The 20912-nt window shown below is 42.8% G+C and overlaps 1 protein-coding gene across 1 annotated transcript; it reads right to left on the bottom strand.

Annotated features, from left to right (window-relative positions):
- Positions 1 to 8750: 8750 nt before the first annotated feature.
- On the bottom strand, positions 8751 to 15490 carry croc (forkhead box protein crocodile). The gene is made up of 2 exons (XM_033484302.2): positions 13542 to 15490; positions 8751 to 12636 (listed from the first exon to the last, which is right to left on the bottom strand). The coding sequence occupies exons 1-2, from the start codon at positions 14903 to 14905 to the stop codon at positions 12510 to 12512; spliced, it is 1491 nt and encodes a 496-aa protein (XP_033340193.2). The 5' UTR covers positions 14906 to 15490; the 3' UTR covers positions 8751 to 12509.
- Positions 15491 to 20912: the final 5422 nt, after the last annotated feature.

The raw sequence follows: 20912 nt of genomic DNA, 5'->3' as shown, positions 1-20912 counted from the left end.
ACGGAAACAAAAATTAGATCCGAATAGAAACTACGGGAGCGTAACAGAAGTAAAAACTATTTCGAACCGAACAGAAATTGTTGTGACACAAAGCAACCTTGCATTCGATGCGCTCGGTCCATGAAAATCCTTTGCAACCTTAACTTACTCGCCAAAAGTAACGTCAAGTCTTTTATTTCACACATGGTCTATTGTCTGTTGTTATCAATGTGTGTTCGGAAACGCGCATACTCAGGTTCTTGAATCAAATTCAGTGGAACTGGAATGTAGACAATTGGCGACAATATGCATTTTTAAGGGTTAAGTTATACGTTACCAATTATTATTGGTATATATATTATTATATACCAATTATATATATATATATATATATATATATATATATATATATATAATTATATATATATATATAATTTTATATATATATATATAATTAAGTTATACGTTACCAATTATTATTGGTATATATATTATTATATACCAATTATATATATATATATATATATATATATATATATATATATATATGTATATATATATATGTATATTGGTATAATATATTATTATACCAATGGGATCGCATTCTTCCACAATAGCTAAAAATTTGTCTAGATGCGTAAAGGCGTCATTCGTATTTTTAATTGTCAAAGTCTTGACCTCTTGATCGGAACAACATTATAATCTGATGGCTAAAGTCTGATGTCCTCTGAGAGGGGGCACCCAATTGCAATGTAGCTTGCTCGACTCACTCGCGCCTCGTTTTCGACAATCCACTATCAAAATGAGCCGCGAGGCTCGAATAATCGCATTCTTCCATAATAGCTAAAAATTTGTCTAGATGCGTAAAGGCGTCGTTCGTATTTTTAATTGTCAAAGTCTTGACCTCTTGATCGGATTTTAAGGGTTATGGCATTTTAACTCGGACATTTTCTACAAACATTCAATTTCGGAATTAAACGCTCCTAGGTTATCGAAATATCACGCTGTGGGTCGGTAATCTATGGGATGTGCCTAAGTCCGGCAATATCTTCTGTCGTCGTCCCAGAGAACCGGCGGGGAAAGCTCCGGGTGTCCGGTAGTCCATTCGGCATCGAAAATCGTCTTAAATGAATGATGGAACGGGGATCGAGTTTCACGGGATGCATATGGGTTTTCCCGGCAGGTTCCGCTAACCACCATCGAGGTACGGTCACTTTGGTGGAACGAAGGGGCCACGGCATCCTCGACGGCGTCCTATTTGCACGCCGCAGGCCGGATAATTTTTAAGTGTTTGCCGTGGAGATGAAGGACGAGGGAGAGCGAGGGAGACGACCGGATGACTTTTGCCACCCTCCCCGTTTTCGCTGCTCTAAAATTGCCCCGCGCTCTCTCGCGGACCGCGAGAACCGCGTGTGTTTGCACGGTTTAGAGGCTAATGCCGAGCCACCATCCCGAGAGTTTACATTCCGCGCAAATACCACTTCTGACGCCCGTCACTTTCGCTCGTCGATCGCTAATTTAATCCCGCTTTTGATAGAGTGGCTGCCACAACCAATTAATAAACGCCCCGGCAAACCGTAACTCGTTGTCCGGCCGTACCACATGCTTTTGTTACTTATGGGCATCGGCGAGTTGCGCATTCGATGCTCTCTGCGATCACAAAAGCAGAGATATCGTTTGGAGGAATCGTTGCTTCGTTAATCATTTTAGTAGTTCGCGACTAATATATGACAATATTGTTAAATGCTCTTAACCTGTTCCGTGTGGACGATTACAGATACTCATTTTCGTCGCAAATACCATTAAATCCGCTGCTTAAGTATATTGTGGTTCTTGGAGAAACAATCATTGTGAAACGCAATTTTATACAAATTTATTCGATTTGATTTACTAACGATCTAAGCAATACTAAGCAAATCTAAGCAATACTAACTACTAGCAATAAACTTGTCAATTCGCTTCACAGGCGGCGGATCTTCAATTTCCATAGAAAGTGAAATAGAAAAAACTGAACGAGGAACGCCTACTAGCAATAATTCAACTCATTGGTGACGTACAGTTCAGAAACCTCTTTTGGAAAATGAAGCTTACGACGATTTAACCCTAGAACGACCCCCTGGGATTGCTGCGGATCCCACAAAATTTTTCATTTGTCTTCAAACGTGAAAATAGCTGCTGTATAATATAATATATATTATATAAATAATATATAATAAGTAATATAATATATAATAATATAATAAATAATATATAATATATATTATATAATATAAGGTGTAACGTGTAACGTATAATATATAATATAGAACAATAATTTATACAATAATAATAACTTTTATATTTATATACCAATTTTTATTTCTATTATATATAATAAAAGCTAAATAAATACCTTTATTTTATACTCGTATAATACTTAATAAATTATGCTTAGGCATTGAAATAAAACATTATCTTTTAAAATGGAACAATCATTTCGATACAAATAATTTATGCAAATAGAACACTCATTTCGATACGTAATGCATTTCATTATATTATGAAAATAATAAATAATATTTGAATTATTAAGATCTTATTTTAGGTCGCTTGCAACCCCCTTTTATGGTCGTTCCAGAGTTAAATACAGTGTAGTCGCTGATAACATATGATGTTGATGGGACTTTAAACGCACAACAACAAAAAACAGAAACAAATTAATTGTACCGACAAGAGAACCAGTTACGATAAAAAGTGAATAAAATATCTTTGTATATTAAATTGATAAATTAACATACAGACTAAAATTTTAGTACAAGCAAAGCTTCTCAGCTGTTTCGGCTCTTTAGACGTCTATAAAAATTTCCGAAACAATTTCGCTGATCTTTCCGTAGCGATTTCGAGAGTCGAATTCGAATTCCCAGGGCGAACTGGAGTAATTCGTTCGAACAAAAAATGGCCATCGCCGGACCCGTGGCTGTTCAGAGGTGCGGACAAAGTTCGGGACGTCGGTGGTTTTCGCCCGAGGCAGGATTTGGCTGCATCTGCCGAAACACGTGCTCCGGATAAAGCCGGGCTTTGGAACGTTCCGTGCCGCCAATCCGTTAGTTCGCCGAAAGATAGAGTATATACCTATCGACCAGTTAGCAGAATCCCTTCGAGCACGCGTCAGTCTATTCCGTTCCTCTCGCCTTAGGGTCTCCAGTTTATGGAAAACCCGGGGTCGAGGATCTCTGGTAGGTAAACGCGTGTGTGTGCCCTGTTCTGAAATACTTGATGCGGCTACGCCTCTAATTTCTGCCCGACAATTTCCAGCAGTGTATCCCGCATTTATATCGTATTTCGTTCAGAATTTCAATCTACAACTCGCTGGGAACGCGAGAACCAATCCAGTTTCGGATTTAAACTGCGGAACGTGTACGTTTAAATCTTCTCTTTCTCAATTCGTGCAATCTCCTTTTTTCTTTTTTTAACCTCTTGTTAAGAACCGTACGTATCGGAGACGCCGCATTGTTGAAGAAATGAATTTGCTGCAAGAGGAAAGAATTTTCTGCTTCGAATTAGACCGGAGGATTTGTTCCGAGAAGTGTCACTGAAGTGTGCACATTTACAATTAGGAATTGTAGGTGTGTATACAGGGTGTCCCAAAAATGTTTCGCAATCCGAAAGTGGCGGGTTCCTCGGGTCGTTTGAAGCAACTTTTTCCTTTACAAAAATGTTCCCCGAGGCACCGTTAACGAGTTATCAACGAAAAACAGTGACCAATGAGAGGCGAGCTCGGCTGGCGCGTGGCTTCGCGCGCTGGTTGGCTGGGCCGCCTCGCGTCAGCCGTACTCGATTCTTATTGGTCACTGTTTTTCGTTAATAACTCGTCAACGGTGCCTCGGAGAACATTTTTGTAAAGGAAGAAGTTGCTTCGAATGATCCGAGGAACCCGCCATTTCCGATTGCGAGACATTTTTGGGACACCCTCTATACATTTAAAAGAAAATGAGTTACGTCAATCTTGACACGCAGTAATCGGAACGTCCGCAGTATTTGGTTCGCAATAACAGATACATAACCGCAGTAATATATGCACACGTATGGTTTCTTTGCATTACGCTTTTTTAATGAAATTGGTGCTTTCGGAGATCCAATATTTTGAGGAAAGTAAATATTCAAGTTAAAGAATAATAGATACGGCTCAAGTTATCAATTTATTGGCGTAAAAGCTCTTATTTTCTCTGTCAAAGTTCGCCTTCATTGAGAAACCGCAGTAATTATCTACACTTATCCTTACCGTGAAAAAAGTTACCGTGCAGTGAGTCGATCTCTGAGTCGATCCTTCTGTCGCAGCTCTGTCTGTAGCTTAATTCACCGTTGCGCTAAATATTAGGTCTACCGGAAAGTTCTGTCCGATAGTGTCGCTTCAAGTTTCGATCCATATGCACACGTTGATTCGAGACATATATGACTATCTCTCTTTATCGTTGCATTTACACGCATGTACTCTCCTAAATAAACTGAAACAAAGATGTCTCGTGTCATTATTAAGTGAGACGCGATCGTGAAAACATGGCTACCGATGATAATGCCGGACCACATGCTGCTTAGGCGACTCGTCGGAAAATCGCAGAGCCAGGCTGGGAAATTCTGTCGCATCCACCATACTCCCCGGACCTAGCACCCTCCGATTATCGCTTGTTTCTCTCTTTGCAAAACCTTTTACAGGAAAAAGAAATTCAAAACTGAAGCTGACGTCAACCGAGCACTGGTCGAGTTCTTCGCCTCTAAAAATAAATCATTTTCTAAAAATGGCATTTACAAGTTGCCATCGCGCTGGCAAGAAGTCATAAGTAACGATGGAAAGTATATGCTACAATAAACGTTATTAAATGTATGAAAATTGTGTTATATTTCAATCGAAAAACGGACAGAACTTTCCGGTAGACCTAATAGTTCGCATGCCATCCGAAGCATCGACTAGGCTCGCGCGCGTTCGGCGGAGACCGAAAGACAAAAATGGACACCGAATCGGCGCGGACAAACATTGTTGCCCGCTAAATTCGGTAATCGGTGTTTGAAACATGAGGCGAGAAGCTATCCGACTGTTTAAAAACACGAATTCCCTGTTGGTAACGTGGAAAACAGGAGGCGAAGTAACCCCCGAGTGTTCCGACGGCACGGTAAATCTCGGCGCTTTTATGTGTTTTCGGGAGATGACATTTACTGTGAATCAGTTTCGCAGGCGTTATTGTTATCGTACGGGATTCCGCCGGTGTTACGCACGGTCCGGATGTCGTTCGATCGCGCAAACATTAAGAAACGAACGGGCCACCGAGCGGACGTTGCGAGATATTCTTACCTTTCCATTACCGCCCACGCGAGCCCCGCCGATGCGGAATAATGTTTCGCAGATTGCGACTAGAAATAATCGGGAATCGATCTGCTCGCGCGAAAGTGGCCGGATCGGAATGCCTCAGATGGCCGCGATGAGTACGTCCGAATGATCCGAACGCGAAACGACGTTCGGAACGACGTGGTCGAATTTTATAGGGTGCCCCGTGCAAATGGATCGATCCGTACAGCAGTGCGAATGAACCCTTTGCGCTCGTTGTTATTTAAAAAATAGACAAAGAGACTCTCTTCATCCTTCCGCACGTCGTATTATCGAAGTTAATAGAGAGAATTTCGAAAAAATTCTATCGCACGTTGCGCAGCGCTTCTCGTGCAAACGCGTGTGTATTTTCATGTAAAATGTCTACCACGAGATTGTTTCGCGAAACTCGGAATTTTAACAATTTTACTTAAGCTTATATGCTAACACAGATAAGCGAACAATTCCCTTCATGCTCGCTCTTATTTGTCCTTGTGTTGGTTATACGTTAGTAATACGAAAGAAGTATTTAAAACGTTACATTTAAAAAAGAAAAATGTTGACCAGTATACCAAAAAGACTGTCTTTTTTGCCGCACTGTGACGAAAAAAAAAAAAATCGTGATCTTTCGTCAGGAAATTCTCTACTCCAGCGCTATTCCACATTCTGCAATTAAATATCGAGAAATCGGGTTTACGATCGGCTTTTTAAAGCGCAGCCGGAAACATAAAATTTCCGCGTCCCCTTTTCCGTATTATTGTTATCGCGATTTCGAGCCGGCCCACGGTTTTTTGTGTCTCTCTGCGAAACTTTTCATCGAGAAATTTCGGTCGGTTTATTAAGCCGATCCCCGGTACACACGGTCGCCCGTTCCACCAGCGCCGAGCGCAATTTTTCGTCCCGCGATCGATTTGGCTGCGCGGCTAATTAAAAAGTCGCATCGCGCTCGCGATACCGCGTTGCTATCACGCCCCTGCCTGCGTCAATATATTTTTGTAAGTAGCCGCACGCGTCGCTTGAAACGGGGTGAAAAAACGTAGAGAGAGAGAGAGAGAGAGAGAGAGAGAGAGAGAGAGAGAGAGAGAGGGAGAGAAATCGAACGAAATATTTTTTTTCCAAGCACTCCTCTACGCAAGACCAATAAACACGCTGGAACCGTTTACGCCGGATAATAGTTTTACAAGTGTAACGATGAAACGTTCGAAGCGTGTAAAAGGTAGCAAACTTGTTGCGATTCGGTCATTCGGAGCTTCGCGGCGCTTTGCCTCGGCGACTGTTTTCAACTGTTCATAATATTGGGTTGGCAACTAAGTAATTGCCGATTTGTTCGATGAAATAAAAAATTTCTTTTTACTTGGAACGAAGTTTAATTTGTAATGTATTTTCCATTTTGTTCGATGACCTTTCGCCGTCTCTCCGACAACTTGAAAATTCCACGCTCGTAGAAAGTCTGATCCTTTTCGGCCAAAAACTGAGTTAAGTGAGATTTTACAGCGTCATCGTCGTTAAAAGTTTTACCACGAAGGGAGCTGTCCAGGGATCGAAATAAGTGGTGATCCGATGGCGCGAGATCAGGGCTATATGGTGGGTGTAACATCGATTCCCAACCAATATCCATCAATTTTTGCCGAGTGGACAAAGACGTGTGCGGCCTAGCATTGTCCTGCTGGAAAATGACACCTTTACGATCGACCGATTCTGGTCGCTTTTCCTTGACCGCTGCATTCAATTTGTCCGGTTGCTAACGTTCACGGATAATAAAAAATAACATAATAATAATAATAATAATTTTATAATATAACATTTACGGATATCATAAAAATGGGAGTGAGAAACATCTATAACTGAAATCGGCTATTACTTAGTTGCCAACCCAATAATTGTATCTCCTCTTCCCAAAATTGTCCATTTTTATGCGAAATCTGAGCGCAAATTAGGGAGAAATTAGTGTACTCGTACACTTGGTAACATAATAATAATAATAATAATAATAATTTTATAATATAACATTTACGGATATCATAAAAATGGGAGTGAGAGACGTCTATAACTGAAATCGGCAATTACTTAGTTGCCAACCCAATAATAAATAAAATCCGATAATAAGTATATAAAGGCGCGCGAAATAAGCGAATCTCTGACTTACAAACTAAGCGAGTCGAAAGGTATAAGTATATTAACCCTTTGCACTCGAGTGGTGACACTGACGCACCACTAAAATTGTTACACCACGTTTCGAGATAAGTTTTACACGATCAAAGCTTAGATATAAAAAATTGTTAAAATCCCAACTGTTGTACGAGTCACTAGACTCAATTTCATATGCATAAAACGGATCTGGTCGTATAAAATGGAAATACTGTAAGTCAGAAAAGTTCATTTAGATTTAAAGTTAAGATGGCTTCGAGTGTAAAGGGTTAACACTATGCGGTCCGGTGGCACCACGCTGGGTGCCATGCAAAAACTATCTGTTGTATGCCGATGGTACCACTTTGGTGGTATTTTAAAAAACTGAAATAACATTTGAACTATATTTCTTGGGCGTTAAAAGGCAGCGAACTAACTATAGCATCGTGTTTATTTAACTAAGAATTAAGTACGAAAATTCTTGGATGACATATCTTAATTTTAGGAATTTATATTACCGCCATCTTCGAAATCTTTTTTAAAATCTAAAATTTCCAAGCCATTATGCCGGCGTCAAACAACAGAATTATATCTAAGATCTGCGGACGGCATAGTGTTAACATAAAGGTATTCAACGTTTAAGTAAAATTGCCAAGAAATCAAAATAATCCAAACTGACGAAACCGAAACTAGAACGTCATAGAGACTTATATTTAAGATGTACGCGGATGTAATATTCGAAGATCGGATCGTTCGCAAGGATCTATGTACATGTACGCTAATAAATTCACCGACAAGCTTGATTTTTTCAGCGGCACTGAGGTCAATCGCAGGCAAACATGAAAAAGTTGTTAAATAGCAATTAATTGTATTACACGTCGTCAGCTTTCGACTCTTACGTAATTCATTGCACTATTGGGTTTATCCTACCCGTTTGAATAAATAAATAAATAAATAAATAAATAAATAAATAAATAAATAAATTTATCATATAGTGGATAGTATTTAAGCCCTAAACATCCCAGTACAATTGAATTTACTCGAATATGTTACAGTAAATATAAATTTCAGAAACTAGTCAAAGATCATTCTCGCTCATGTGTGAACGACGTATGCTACGTGAAATTCTAATGGCTCGCTGCTTCACGTAGAAATCGATGGAACCACCCTGAAATTGAGCAAACTGTTTCCAGTTTGATGCAGTTACTGCTAATTTAGGTATTTCATTGAATCACAATGAAATTGAGAAAAATGATAAGATAATCAAAACCGGGTTTCAGGGATTATAAAAGAACACAAGCTATCGTTTCGTTTGATTCATTACGTTTATTTTTCGTAAGTTATCGCATCCGCACGACTCATCCTACGATAATAGGTGATATCATTAATTAATCGATAATACCAATACGTTTTTGTATACATATATATATATAATATCTGTCTATTTATACATATATACCTTCATCTATACAATATACTATAACTATTTATATGTATATTTATATATATATATATATATTTATACTCTTTTTTTTATAATATACACGCAGAGATCTATCTACGATACGACGTCGTTTCGATCGTTCCTATTATTCACATGATCGGTATATCAAATAAATATATATATGTATATTATCGCAGCTCTCGCCGAACGTCGCGAGGAATGACGTCACGAATAAATGCACAAGGACGAGACTCGTGATCCTTGGGAGGGAAACATGATCACTCGTTTGTTTTTACACCGACACATACACATAATTTCACCCCCGTGAAAACTGCCTAAGAAGAGAAACTTTTTCAATGACTCCGTTGTTCTTGCTGGCAGAAAAACGCGTTACACGATTTCCGCCAATGCGATGCGCGTCCATCTTCTTGATCCTCGATCCGAAAGGGACCGTTTTCAATATCTCCGTTCGTTAAACACGCGAGACGAGACATTTACGAGCTCGTTCTTCGTTCCACGCTTCTCCACAAATTTTCCTAGCCGTATATTGCATTCCCTTGTAACTCTATATCATTTACAATTCTCTCGTACAGCAAAACAACGATTCGCCCGAAAACGAACAAGTTCGGATCATCGAGCGAAAGATTTTTAAAGCAGCGATTAGCGGGCAGGAGTTCGAGTTCGTTTAACGCAACCGGTAGAAAAAAAGAGAACTGCCGCGAAAAAGGAAGAAAAATGATTGGAAACGGTTTGTCGCAGGAAGCGCGAGTTTCGATGGCGTAAAAAAAGAAAACAAAATCGAACGAAAATAGAATCGTTGATTGTCCAACGGTTGTAAACGCTTTTTGCCGCGGAGCAACTCGTTCGAACGAAGGCTGCTGCGCACAGCAAAAGTGCACCGCGGAATATAGCCAAACACAGGATTCGAACGATATATTATTTTTCTATTCGATGATTAATCTCGCGCGCGTAGATCGCGCGACGAGCCGTCGATCGCGGCGGATTTCGCGCGCGTCTCGTGTCTCGAGGAAACGATAGGTCAGGGAAGAGCTGCCTCCTTTGTTTGTTCAGGCGATGATGATGATCGTCATCGATATTCACGGCTATTATTCCCCCCGGCTCGTCTCGCTCAGATTCATTAACGAATAACCGTCGCCGTGATTACAGCGATTAGACTCCGCCAGGACGATGAAATCATCGTTTCAAATATTCTCCGTATTCGCTGGGGAAGATCCTCCCGGGAAAATCGCTAAAACCAACCCCCTTGTCTCTCGGTTCCTCTCGCAATCATCGTAATCCTCGCTATTACAATTCGCTGGGAGAAAACTTCATTTTGCTCCGATAATTAACCCAGCTGTGTTCTCAGGGCCTGTGTAAGCATACTTATGGTTCTTTCGACACTATTTCAATCGCGGTTTCATTTAAAAATCTAATTTAAAAATGGCTAGCAACGCACCCGTCTCTCTGCCACTCTCGCTTTAAAAATGTAACTTAACGATCGCGAGAGGGCTGAATTCGTGTCTTTTCAAGAACAGATTCGTAAAGGAAAAATTGACAGCAACGTACCCATGTTTTTCAATAACATTTGTAATGTAACCTCGACCGACGATCGAAATACGATTCAAATCCGAATCTCTTCGGAAATGTAAATTTGAGAAATTATATCGAAAGACTAAGACAGCAATATACGCGTTCTTTCTTTGCTAAAATTGTTCCAAGCACGATTTAATTAACGATCCTGCGCGCACGACTCGTCAGACAAGGGGTGCGAAAGACTCGTCGAAATTCGAAAGGGGTACGAAGCAGTCGCTCGAAACATGACAGAACGATCAATTATTCGTAGCTTTTTAACCAAGTCGTGTTTCGCTTATCATGCTCCGCGCGTCTGTTCCGTGATTCGAAACCGGAGGAAAAGATTTGTTGTTCCGGCGACCACCGATTCGTGGTTATTTGTCAATCCACGGATCCCTCGGCCGCGCACAAATACAACACGTGTACTCGTTTCTTTTTTTTCTTTTTTCATATTCGAAAACACGTGTTTCGGCGGCGATAACGATTCTCAAAGCGTCGACAGATTCGACGGGCTTGTGCCAGGGACCGAGGGGGGCGAGGGGGCGGCTCTCGTTTCTTTCCCTTATTCGCGACCTAGTTCGCGGCATCGTCGGGCTCGTTCGTTCCAGCCGCCGGTAATCAAAGTAGAAATCAGCTAGCATAGTTACGTTGAGTTACTTGAATACTTTACGGTAAACACTTCCCTCGACGTAGCAGCCCTGGGCATCCGTTCCAAACTATCAATCGTCCCTTTCCGCCATATTCAGAACCACCCCGCCGCAATTTCTAATCTCACTCAAACTTATCGAACGATCGTATTTTTCAGACGATACGCTTCGTTCGCTTCTCCTACGACGGTAGCACAACTTCTTCTTCTTCACTCGTCGTCTCAAATTTCGATAAACAAAAGTTCTCTCACAATTTCGAACGCACCGAAATCTACCCCCGATCAGACAATTATATTTTCTCTTATGCGATCGATTAAGAGGAAAATCGAGATTATAAGCCCAACTTCTTCACTAGTCGTCTCAAATTTCGATAAACAAAAGTTCTTTCACAATTTCGAACGCACCGAAATCTACCCCCGATTAGACAATTATTTTCTCTTACACGATCGATTAAGAGGAAAATCGAGATTATAAGCACAACTTCTTCACTAGTCGTCTCAAATTTCGATAAATAAAAGTTCTTTCACAATTTCGAACGTACCGAAATCTACCCCCGATCAGACAATTATATTTTCTCTTACACGATCGATTAAGAAGAAAATCGAGATTATAAGCACAACTTCTTCACTAGTCGTCTCAAATTTCGATAAATAAAAGTTCTTTCACAATTTCGAACGCACCGAAATCTACCCCCGATTAGACAATTATATTTTCTCTTATGCGATCGATTAAGAGGAAAATCGAGATTATAAGCACAACTTCTTCACTAGTCGTCTCAAATTTCGATAAACAAAAGTTCTCTCACAATTTCGAACGCACCGAAATCTACCCCCGGTCAGACAATTATATTTTCTCTTATACGATCGATTAAGAGGAAAATCGAGATTATAATCAAGAAAAAAAATATAATCGAGAAAACAAAGTGTACACAATCGAACGATGTTACCCTGTATGTTCTTCCGATAACAAAAAAAAAAAACAGCAGGAAAATAAGACCGTGTTACGAGTGCCAAGCAGCATTACATTTTATGCTTGCAACGGACGATCAACGTTCACGCGATTATGCGAACGACACCCGCCCAGGTCTGCTATCGGGATCGCTATGAAATTTTTCCTATTTGTTTAACATCCACTGCTGCGCCTACAAACGTTTTTTAAATACACGCTCACGGCTCTCGTTCCGTGAACGAACTATCTACAATTTATGCGTGTCGCGCGTCAGCTCGAACACGCGCGATGAATGTTCTCCGTCGGATTTCTAGGGACTTATCTAGTTCCATTCTTTGGACAGCTCCTCCGTGGAAGTTGGCCATTCCTGCTTCACGAATACCAGACTCGGGTCGTAGTGGTCGCTGTGGTGCTCTTCAAGGCCTCGATGATGAGGCCTTGAATTCCGGTATTCTCAGTATTTGTGCAACGTGATCGGTAAATTGCCGCTGGTGTTGACGGTGTTGCAGTCTTGGTAGTATCGGTGGTACAGGGGCGGGGACGGTGCTGCACTCGACGAATGCGGCGTGGGTGGGCTGGATCTGAAAGTCAATAACGGTCGCGCCGCTAATTACGCTGAAATACACTTAAGATTCTTCGAATCTGGTTGAAACGGTTCTGGATCACGGTTTCGAAAATAAATGACACCCCTCGAACGTTCCCTACACGCAATACGAATTCTCGTACATCTTGATTTGGGTGAAAAGTGGTCATTTAAATGACCCAATCCAAAATCAAGAGTTCATAACCTCGAACAATCTCGTCGAATTATAGAGCGATCTTTCACGACAGTATTTTACAAAAAAAAGAAAACGACTTTAAAAATGAAATCAAAGTAGTAAGCGAACAATTCCATAACCCCGATTTCTCATCAAAAGATTTCATAACCTCTAACAATCTCGTCGAATTGTAGAGCGATCTTTCACGACAGTATTTTACAAAAGAAAAGAAAACGACTTTAAAAATGAAATCAAAGTAATAAGCGAACAATTCCATAACCCAGATTTCTCATCAAAAGATTTCATAACCTCGAACAATCTCACCGAATTATAGAGCGATCTTTCACGACAGTGTTTTACAAACAAAAAATGGAAAGAAAAAAAGAAAACGACTTAAAAAATGAAATTAGTAATAAGCGAATAATTCCATAACCCCGATTTCTCATCAGAAGATTTCATAACCTCGAACAATCTCATCGAATTACAGAGCGATCTTTCACGACAGTATTTTACAAAAAAAAAGAAAACGACTTTAAAAACGAAATCAAAGTAATAAGCGTATGGAAAGCGAGGAGTTGCTTTCGTAGAGGGACAAGCGCGTGAAAGGGATCTTTGTATTGAAAATCGCCGTTCATTTTTCTGGCCGGCGAAACGGATCGGTGACGCAAGTAAAACCGTATCGTCGCGAACCAAGTGACCAATGGCGCCAAAGAATGTTTTCTGCTAACCTATAAAGCTGACAGCTCGGCGATTGGGTGTCCTGATAAATGGCGGCGGCGTCGGGGCTGGCCGCCTCCTGGTACCACTGTGAATGCGCGGCGGCGGTGTTGTTGTGGTTCCTCGAGTTGTATTCCGCGTGATCCATTATGTAACCGGCGGTAGGCGTGCAGTAAGGCGCGTACATGCTTCCGGGCGGCGATCCGTTGCTCCTTGACACGGTGCTGCCGTGCCCGTAGCCGGTGGTGGCCATCATCGCGGCGACGGCGGCGGTGGTGGTGGTCGTGGTGGTGCAAACGGCGGCCAAGTGGTCCCTGGACACCACCCCGGTGCCCATCGACTCTCTGCTCGTCATGATCGAGTGTGAGTGAGGGTGCGGGTGCTGGAGGCCGTGAGGGTGGTGCGTGTGGTGCTGATTCTCCCTGGTCATCAGGCCGGCGTTGTTCTCCCGCGTGGTCATCAGAGCGTCGACGCTGAAGCTGGTGGGGTCCAGGCCCATGGACACGTCCTGGATGGCGTCCTGATGGCTCTGATGGACCTGGTGCACCTGATGACCCAGAGCGCTCTGTATCACGCTCTGGCCGGATATCGCGACGGCCGCCGTCGTCGTGGCAGCCGTGGTTTTCGCGTCCTGAATCGGACTGTGCAAACCGTACTTGGCCTGCACCGCCATGCAGTGGCTTCCGGTGTCGTTCACCGGCTCTCTCTTCGGCTTGCACAGCGTCGTCTCTAGAACACCGAGCTTCTTGGTCACGGAGTCCGACGGCGGCGCGATCACTATGCCGTTGGGCTTGGCCTCCTCCTGGCTGCGCTTCTCCGGCACCAAGCCCTGTCTCTTCAGCGCCTCCTCCTTCTCCTTCAGCGCGTCCTTCTTCTTGAAACGTCTACGACGACGCAGATAAGAGCCGTTATCGAACATGTTGTAGCTGTCCGGGTCCAGCGACCAGTAGCTTCCTTTTCCTGGCTTCTTGTCGTCACGGGGCACCTTCACGAAACACTCGTTCAGGCTGAGATTGTGCCTGATCGAGTTCTGCCAGCCCTGTTTGTTCTCGCGATAATACGGGAACCGCTCCATGATGAACTGATAGATACCGTTCAGCGTGATCTTTTTATCGGGGGCGTTCTGTATCGCCATCGCGATCAGGGCGATGTACGAGTACGGCGGTTTAACCATGTCCTTACCCGGGTGGTGGATGTGCTGTTGGGCGATACCCGAGACTGGATAGCCGGACGCGGTGGCGTACCCGGTGTAACGGTACGGCTCGTAGTAGCCTGGGGTAGCGCCCACGCCCGGGTACGACGGGGTGCCCATACCAACGGGAACGGCGGGCGCGTGGCGATAGTAAGCATTTTGCTCTCCGAACAGGGTGTGCATCTTCGCTGGCACGCCGACACCGACTGAAACAAACCAGGGACACGCTCCGTCGAGGAAGATTCTCAGCGGGCCCCAGCCGGAGACACAATGCGGAACACCTCGATCAATCCTCCGGGGTCGCGACAGTTGACATCACCAACTGGTTTCGAAGAATTTTAGTTCACTCACTGTGATCGGGTCCGATCGCACTTTTTCTTTTTTTTCTTTTCTTTTTCTGTTTCACAAGAAGCGCGTTTCGGAACTTTCACCGGGGGGTCGGTCTCCGTCGGTCACTCACTCGTATATCCCCGATCGATGATCGGCGATCTACCGTCGGCTCGGCGGAACCGCCGTCGTTCGTTCGCTCGGTGTTTTGTTGACGACTCCTCTCTCCGTGTCCGGTTAGGAAGTTGGTCACGACGCGGCCGAAGATCAGGCGGCGTGGCGCGAGTCGAGGCTGCGATCCGGTGGTCGATGCCAGGCTAACCCGTAAACCCGCGTGCACGCGTATTATGATACACAACAGGCCGGAGTTTACTCAACCCCGAGTAAAAACACACTGGGGCCTCGGCCTCGCGAGCGACCGAAGTGTCCCGAGTCGGCCGAGCACGGCTGCGCGGCTCGTGGCGTGGCGCCTCTCGTCGAAAAATCACGAGAGCGACTCGGGACCTGCCGACCGCCGTGCGTACGGCCAATCGGCGCGGCCTGACGCGGATCATGTGACTCCACCCCGCGGCGGCCGGCCAATCGAACCGCAGGCCTCGTCCCGGCCGGCGTGGACGCCTATGCGGCCCGCGTTGCCAACGACCGAACGACGACCCTAATCTAGTCACGCCCTCGCGGCCACCGCAGGGCCGACGCAACAAAAGCGAGACAACGAGCCGTCGCCCCGCGTGGTGTGAGAGGCTCGCGAAATTTTTAACGCGCGCGTGTGTCGACGCCGACGCTACCGTCGGACACTTTTCCGCGCAACGATTTCGATCCCCGAGGATTTTTCGCGCGCCTCGAATCGCATAACGGAGCCCTCGAGATCGGAGAATTCGGGACCGGAGCGATCCAGGATCCAGGGAATCGGGAAGTGACGCGGCCACGTGGTGCTACGTACGGTCCGATCGATTCGCGCGTTTCCGCCGGTTCTGACCATCGCAGTGCTCGCTTTCGGGGGCCCAGTGACCGGTCTCTCGCTCTCACGAGTGCGATTTTGGAGTTACACGGACGCTGTTGTGGTAAATTATGTATTTGCTTTTGTACGTTTTATTGCCGGCGATGGGTGGATACTTGTCTTGTTGGGAGAAAAACAGTGTTGAGTAGTCATCCCCCCCACCACCACCGACGGGTTTCTCTCGGATCATGTATCGACTTCGAACTGTCAGCTTGGTTTAATGGTTTCACCTTTCGCGTAAATTGGGAATTCATTCGAAACAGATTTAACGCTGTTGCTTAACCGAATATGTTCCATTTTCTTTGACAATGTTTCATGGTTTTAAGAATATATCGAAACTGCTCTATAAGTCGATTCTTTATCGTTACGTATGCGAACTAAACATTTTTAGATAAGTATCTTAAACACGGCACCTGTTTAAAAATTAGTACTAAACAGTTGAACGGTATTTAGCAATATTTTCATTTTATTCTAAACCTGGTAGAATCGTTGATATTTCGTTATGTACCTGTTTATCTTCGTTATTACTCTTCGGGAATTAAACTGTAATGGCCGCGTTACTTAATTTGTCCTGAATGTTTAAAATATTATTAGCAGACTGTGTGGATCTTCGTGCAAAATAAATATCGTCCAAGTTAATTGTAAGAAAATGTCTTTTTATCTCTTAATACTTTTAATAAGTTGTACGTACTATAAAAATATTCCCAGAATCTTCTAATATCTTCACAATTCTGTATTTCACCTAGTCATTTCTGTTATAAATAAATAAAGTCTACAGCGTAATTATTACGTACACTTGAGAGTAGACAGATTCTAGTTTCTAACTTCGTAGCGTTCACAAACACGTATCATAAATAATTAAGCAGCCTGACGAATATTGCTAATAGCGTTTTTAAAGAGTCGTTCCATTAACAAACTTCGAATCGCGAGAAGACACTCCGATTCCGCTCTTATTCTCACAAAATGAGCATTCGCATAAAGACCAGCGATCCAATTGTCTACGTTCCGTTCGTAACTGAAATGCATACTTGATAAACACCGTGTACATCGTCATAGCCGACTGTCGTTGGTCGCTTTGGAACAGTAATGGCCCCGACAATGGCGCACGCAATTAAGGGGCAGAAATTATTCGCCGGAAGGCGTCTAAGAAAACGCGGCAATACTTTTCACCCGAGGAATACGGATAGGTGTGTAATCCGTGGCCGAAGAAACTCGAGAAACCCTGACGGAAAAGGCTCGAGTGGTAGAGTTATATAGATAAGGGGGAGACATCACGTTCTTATAGACGAGGGATTCAATTTGGCGTCTGTTTTTCCAAGGGTTCGACTCCAGCCTTGCGAAAACACTCGAGAGGACACCTCGGCTTCCATCTTGCCGTTTCTCGGCACCTCACGAATCATCCGAACTTCTATCCAGGTTCTCAAAATATCTTCGATCGACGGCATGTTCCACTTTTTCCGTTTCCAATTCCCCCGGCGCCTCGGCCACGCCGTCAAATCTTACCATTATTCGCCATTAGTCATTGTTTACCGTTTTCAGCAATCGAACTGAAATTCGATCAACAACGAGATCCATTTTAGAGTATCTCTGCGAAGCTTCTAATATATTGGGTTGGCACATTACTCAGCATTACCGTTCACTTAATGATTTTTCCAGGTCGCAAAGAAATCCTGCCAACTTGTTTCTTTGCAGAGGTCTCTTAGACACAAGCACTTTTCTTTCCGTTGAATATTATGTTCCACGTTATCTGCGTTTTTGTGATCAGAGATGTTAAAAAATTACCAGTAATACGGAATTATATTATACTTACAAGCGAATCCTAATGCTCGCTTTCATTTCATTAGTAAGTTTTCAGTTCGATTAGAGGAACATGAACACATGTACAAACAGGATAGACGACTCGGACAAAGACTAGTTCTTCATCTTTTCGTACTCCGAATCGAATTTCTAATAAGTTGCGCTCTTTTTTAATCCATTCCGAATGATCGAAGCTGTTTATATACAGATAATATATTATTTATATACAGATAATATATTATTTATATATGATAATATATTATTATATATTATACAGATAAAAATATACAGATCTTCCGAGATTTGTCGTTCTCTTAAAATTTACCGAACAGAACGTTGTGCCAGTTTTAGCGTGCCGATTCTTCCGAACGTGTACACGGTTTCACCATTTTCGCCGCACACATTCCCGTCGCCGATAACAAATCCGTTACGAATGATAGGAAATAGATACTATCATTTTATCGAACGAACAGCCGTTTTCGACGAGTATACTCGTCATGAAGAAATTGCGGCACTTTGTGCTACGACGAGTATATTCGAGTATAGCTAACTACGAGTATAGCTAACTGATTATTTTAAGTAAATGAACGAATGTTAGGCAACAGAATTAAAAAATTAAACGATCTTTTCGTTACAACTTAATTATAACAGCAGCACGTACACTTTTCAAAGAGATTGCGACAACTGTTTGGTTACTCCTTCTCTAGTAAGAACATATATGTCCGTGTTTTTACCATTTGATACACTAGCCGAGCACAAAATACAACGGACGATTCATATGAAAATCGTCGCACGAGTTACGTCACATATTAGAACCAGAAAATGGATGGTTGTAACAGAAGATAAATACGATATGAATATTTCGAGCGAGAAATAAGAGTTTAATAAGAGTTTCTATAAGAATGTCAATGCTTCAATTTTACCGATGCTCGACGAAGTTAATGGTAGCTTCTATCGTCGCTGATTTTCCGCTTCGCGAAAGGCACAGGAGGTGCCGATGACGCGAGTACGGGACGTCTAATTTTCATTTAAATGAAACGACGTCGCTGTAGAGATATTTCTCTATTCCGGGGTCCCCCTTCGTACCTGCCGCCGCAGCCGCAGCCGCGGGCTACGTGAAACGCTTTCGAACTTCCGGCCAAAGTTTAATTGGCTTCTGCTCGCGTTCTATCCAAATTCGTCGTCGGCTGGAATACCGACGCTTCTCTAGTGGCTAATCCATTCGATAAGAGCGTCTCCGCCTGCCGAGAATTTTTCGCGATCCTCCGAAACGATACAGCTTCCGCCATTTTCGTTGTATTTCTTGCGTCCGAAATATCCATTCGTACCATAGACCAAGAATTATTATTACACTTTGTTCTCTAAACATAGTTTCAAAGATGAGCTCGGAGCGCGCTGCGTTGTATAATTCTGTTCGCACGACCTCGCCAGACGAAACTACGCCTACGTATTAGCGAAGTGACTCATCATCGCGGGCTTATTGTTTAATAAAATCTGATAAGTCGCTTGTTCCTGCGACACTTACACAGGCGGGATACACGCGGACCGTGTTCGGTTTAATAAGATCGAGCGGCAAGGCGAAGTTTCCTCTTAATCGGGATTAGGACCGATTCCGGAGCGCGTGTTAATATTATATACATACATAGGAGATTTGCATATTTATTAAACGAGCCACCGTCGGTTGTATATACGAATCCGTCGAATGGTACAATAATCGTGAACGAATCGTTGTGTCAGTGCATGGAAAAAAGCAACCGCGACCAATCTGCGGAATTCTTTGTAAATTCGAATACAAATGTTAACACGTTTTAAGAATTGTTCGGTTTGTTTTTGAAATTTATTTTTATTCTAATAAATTGAACGAACTGAAAGTTACCAGGGTTTTTAGGATACGAAAGTGTTAAACTAACGTTTCCTACGGTAGATTTTAATTTTCTTGTTTCAGTTTCATTTAATCAACCGGTTAGCCGTCGCAATCTCTTTGAAAACTGTGCAAGTTATTGTGATTCAATTGTACGCGTTCGAATCTCTTCGTATTTACTTTAAACACAACACTTTCCTAAAATATATAATTTAATCAAGAATATTATAGTACATACCCTTAAGCAGTCAGCTGTTTCTGGCGAGCATACTCGTCGTATTTGCCACTTAAAGCGAAAAATACAAACGTAATAATATTAATTCCACAAAATTTGTAGAATGCTCGCTGATAGTGACTTTCTTATCTGAAGGTTTATTTCTGTAATAACGCGACACCGAAACATCGTATTATCTAAAAATGTCATTCAAGTTCTCCAACAAACGACGATGTATCTAAATAATACAATGATTAGATAATAAATTGTTCGAATACCAGAATATTGCAAAGATAATTGTTTCTTTTCGAATTTCTTTCGCGACAATTCCAATTCGGACGGAGCAGAATTTTCTTCCTCGATCATTTGTTTTTTGGGCCACACAACACTTCGGCTCGCCGACAAGCTTCCCTCGCGGGTCGTTCGAGAAATTTTGGAGCCGTTTCCAAATAAACGGCCGCCTTGACCTATCCTATGGGACGCGGTCCGCTCTTTTATGCCGGACAGAAACAATAAACGTGGAATTTCGAGGTCTCCGCGGGGTACGCGTGTTGCGTCAATCGACCCGCAGAAGAAAGTCGATTTTCTTTCTGACGCATGCTGTCCGCGAATCGCAGAAAAAGCGGCCGTTACGTGGTGCTTCGCTTCTGAAAACAATCGTTGCGTTAAGTGCCGTTCAAAGGCTACTGCGCCAAGGCCGGGAATTGAAATCTCCCGCTCGAATGCGCTCGCTGCGAATTTACGCCAACCGAGTCGAAAACAATCGGCGGTGTTCCTCCGACGCAACATTGTACGCTAATATTTTATGTCGTTGCAAAAATCGCATGCTTTCGATAGAGATCTGTAAATTTTGAAGTCCCGATTTATCGGTTTTTTCTTTATTTCATTTCATTTTTAACCACAATTTTGCCTCTTATTATCGGACCGCGGATTTTTATGCAAAATAAAAATCATCTATCTGAATTGCATGAAAATACCGTTCGATTTTTAATAA

The sequence above is a fragment of the Megalopta genalis genome, chromosome 13 (genome assembly GCF_051020955.1).
Source record: "Megalopta genalis isolate 19385.01 chromosome 13, iyMegGena1_principal, whole genome shotgun sequence".
NCBI lineage: Eukaryota > Metazoa > Arthropoda > Insecta > Hymenoptera > Halictidae > Megalopta > Megalopta genalis.
Note: the sequence above shows the minus strand (reverse complement) of the source record. Positions and strands in the feature narration are given on the sequence as shown.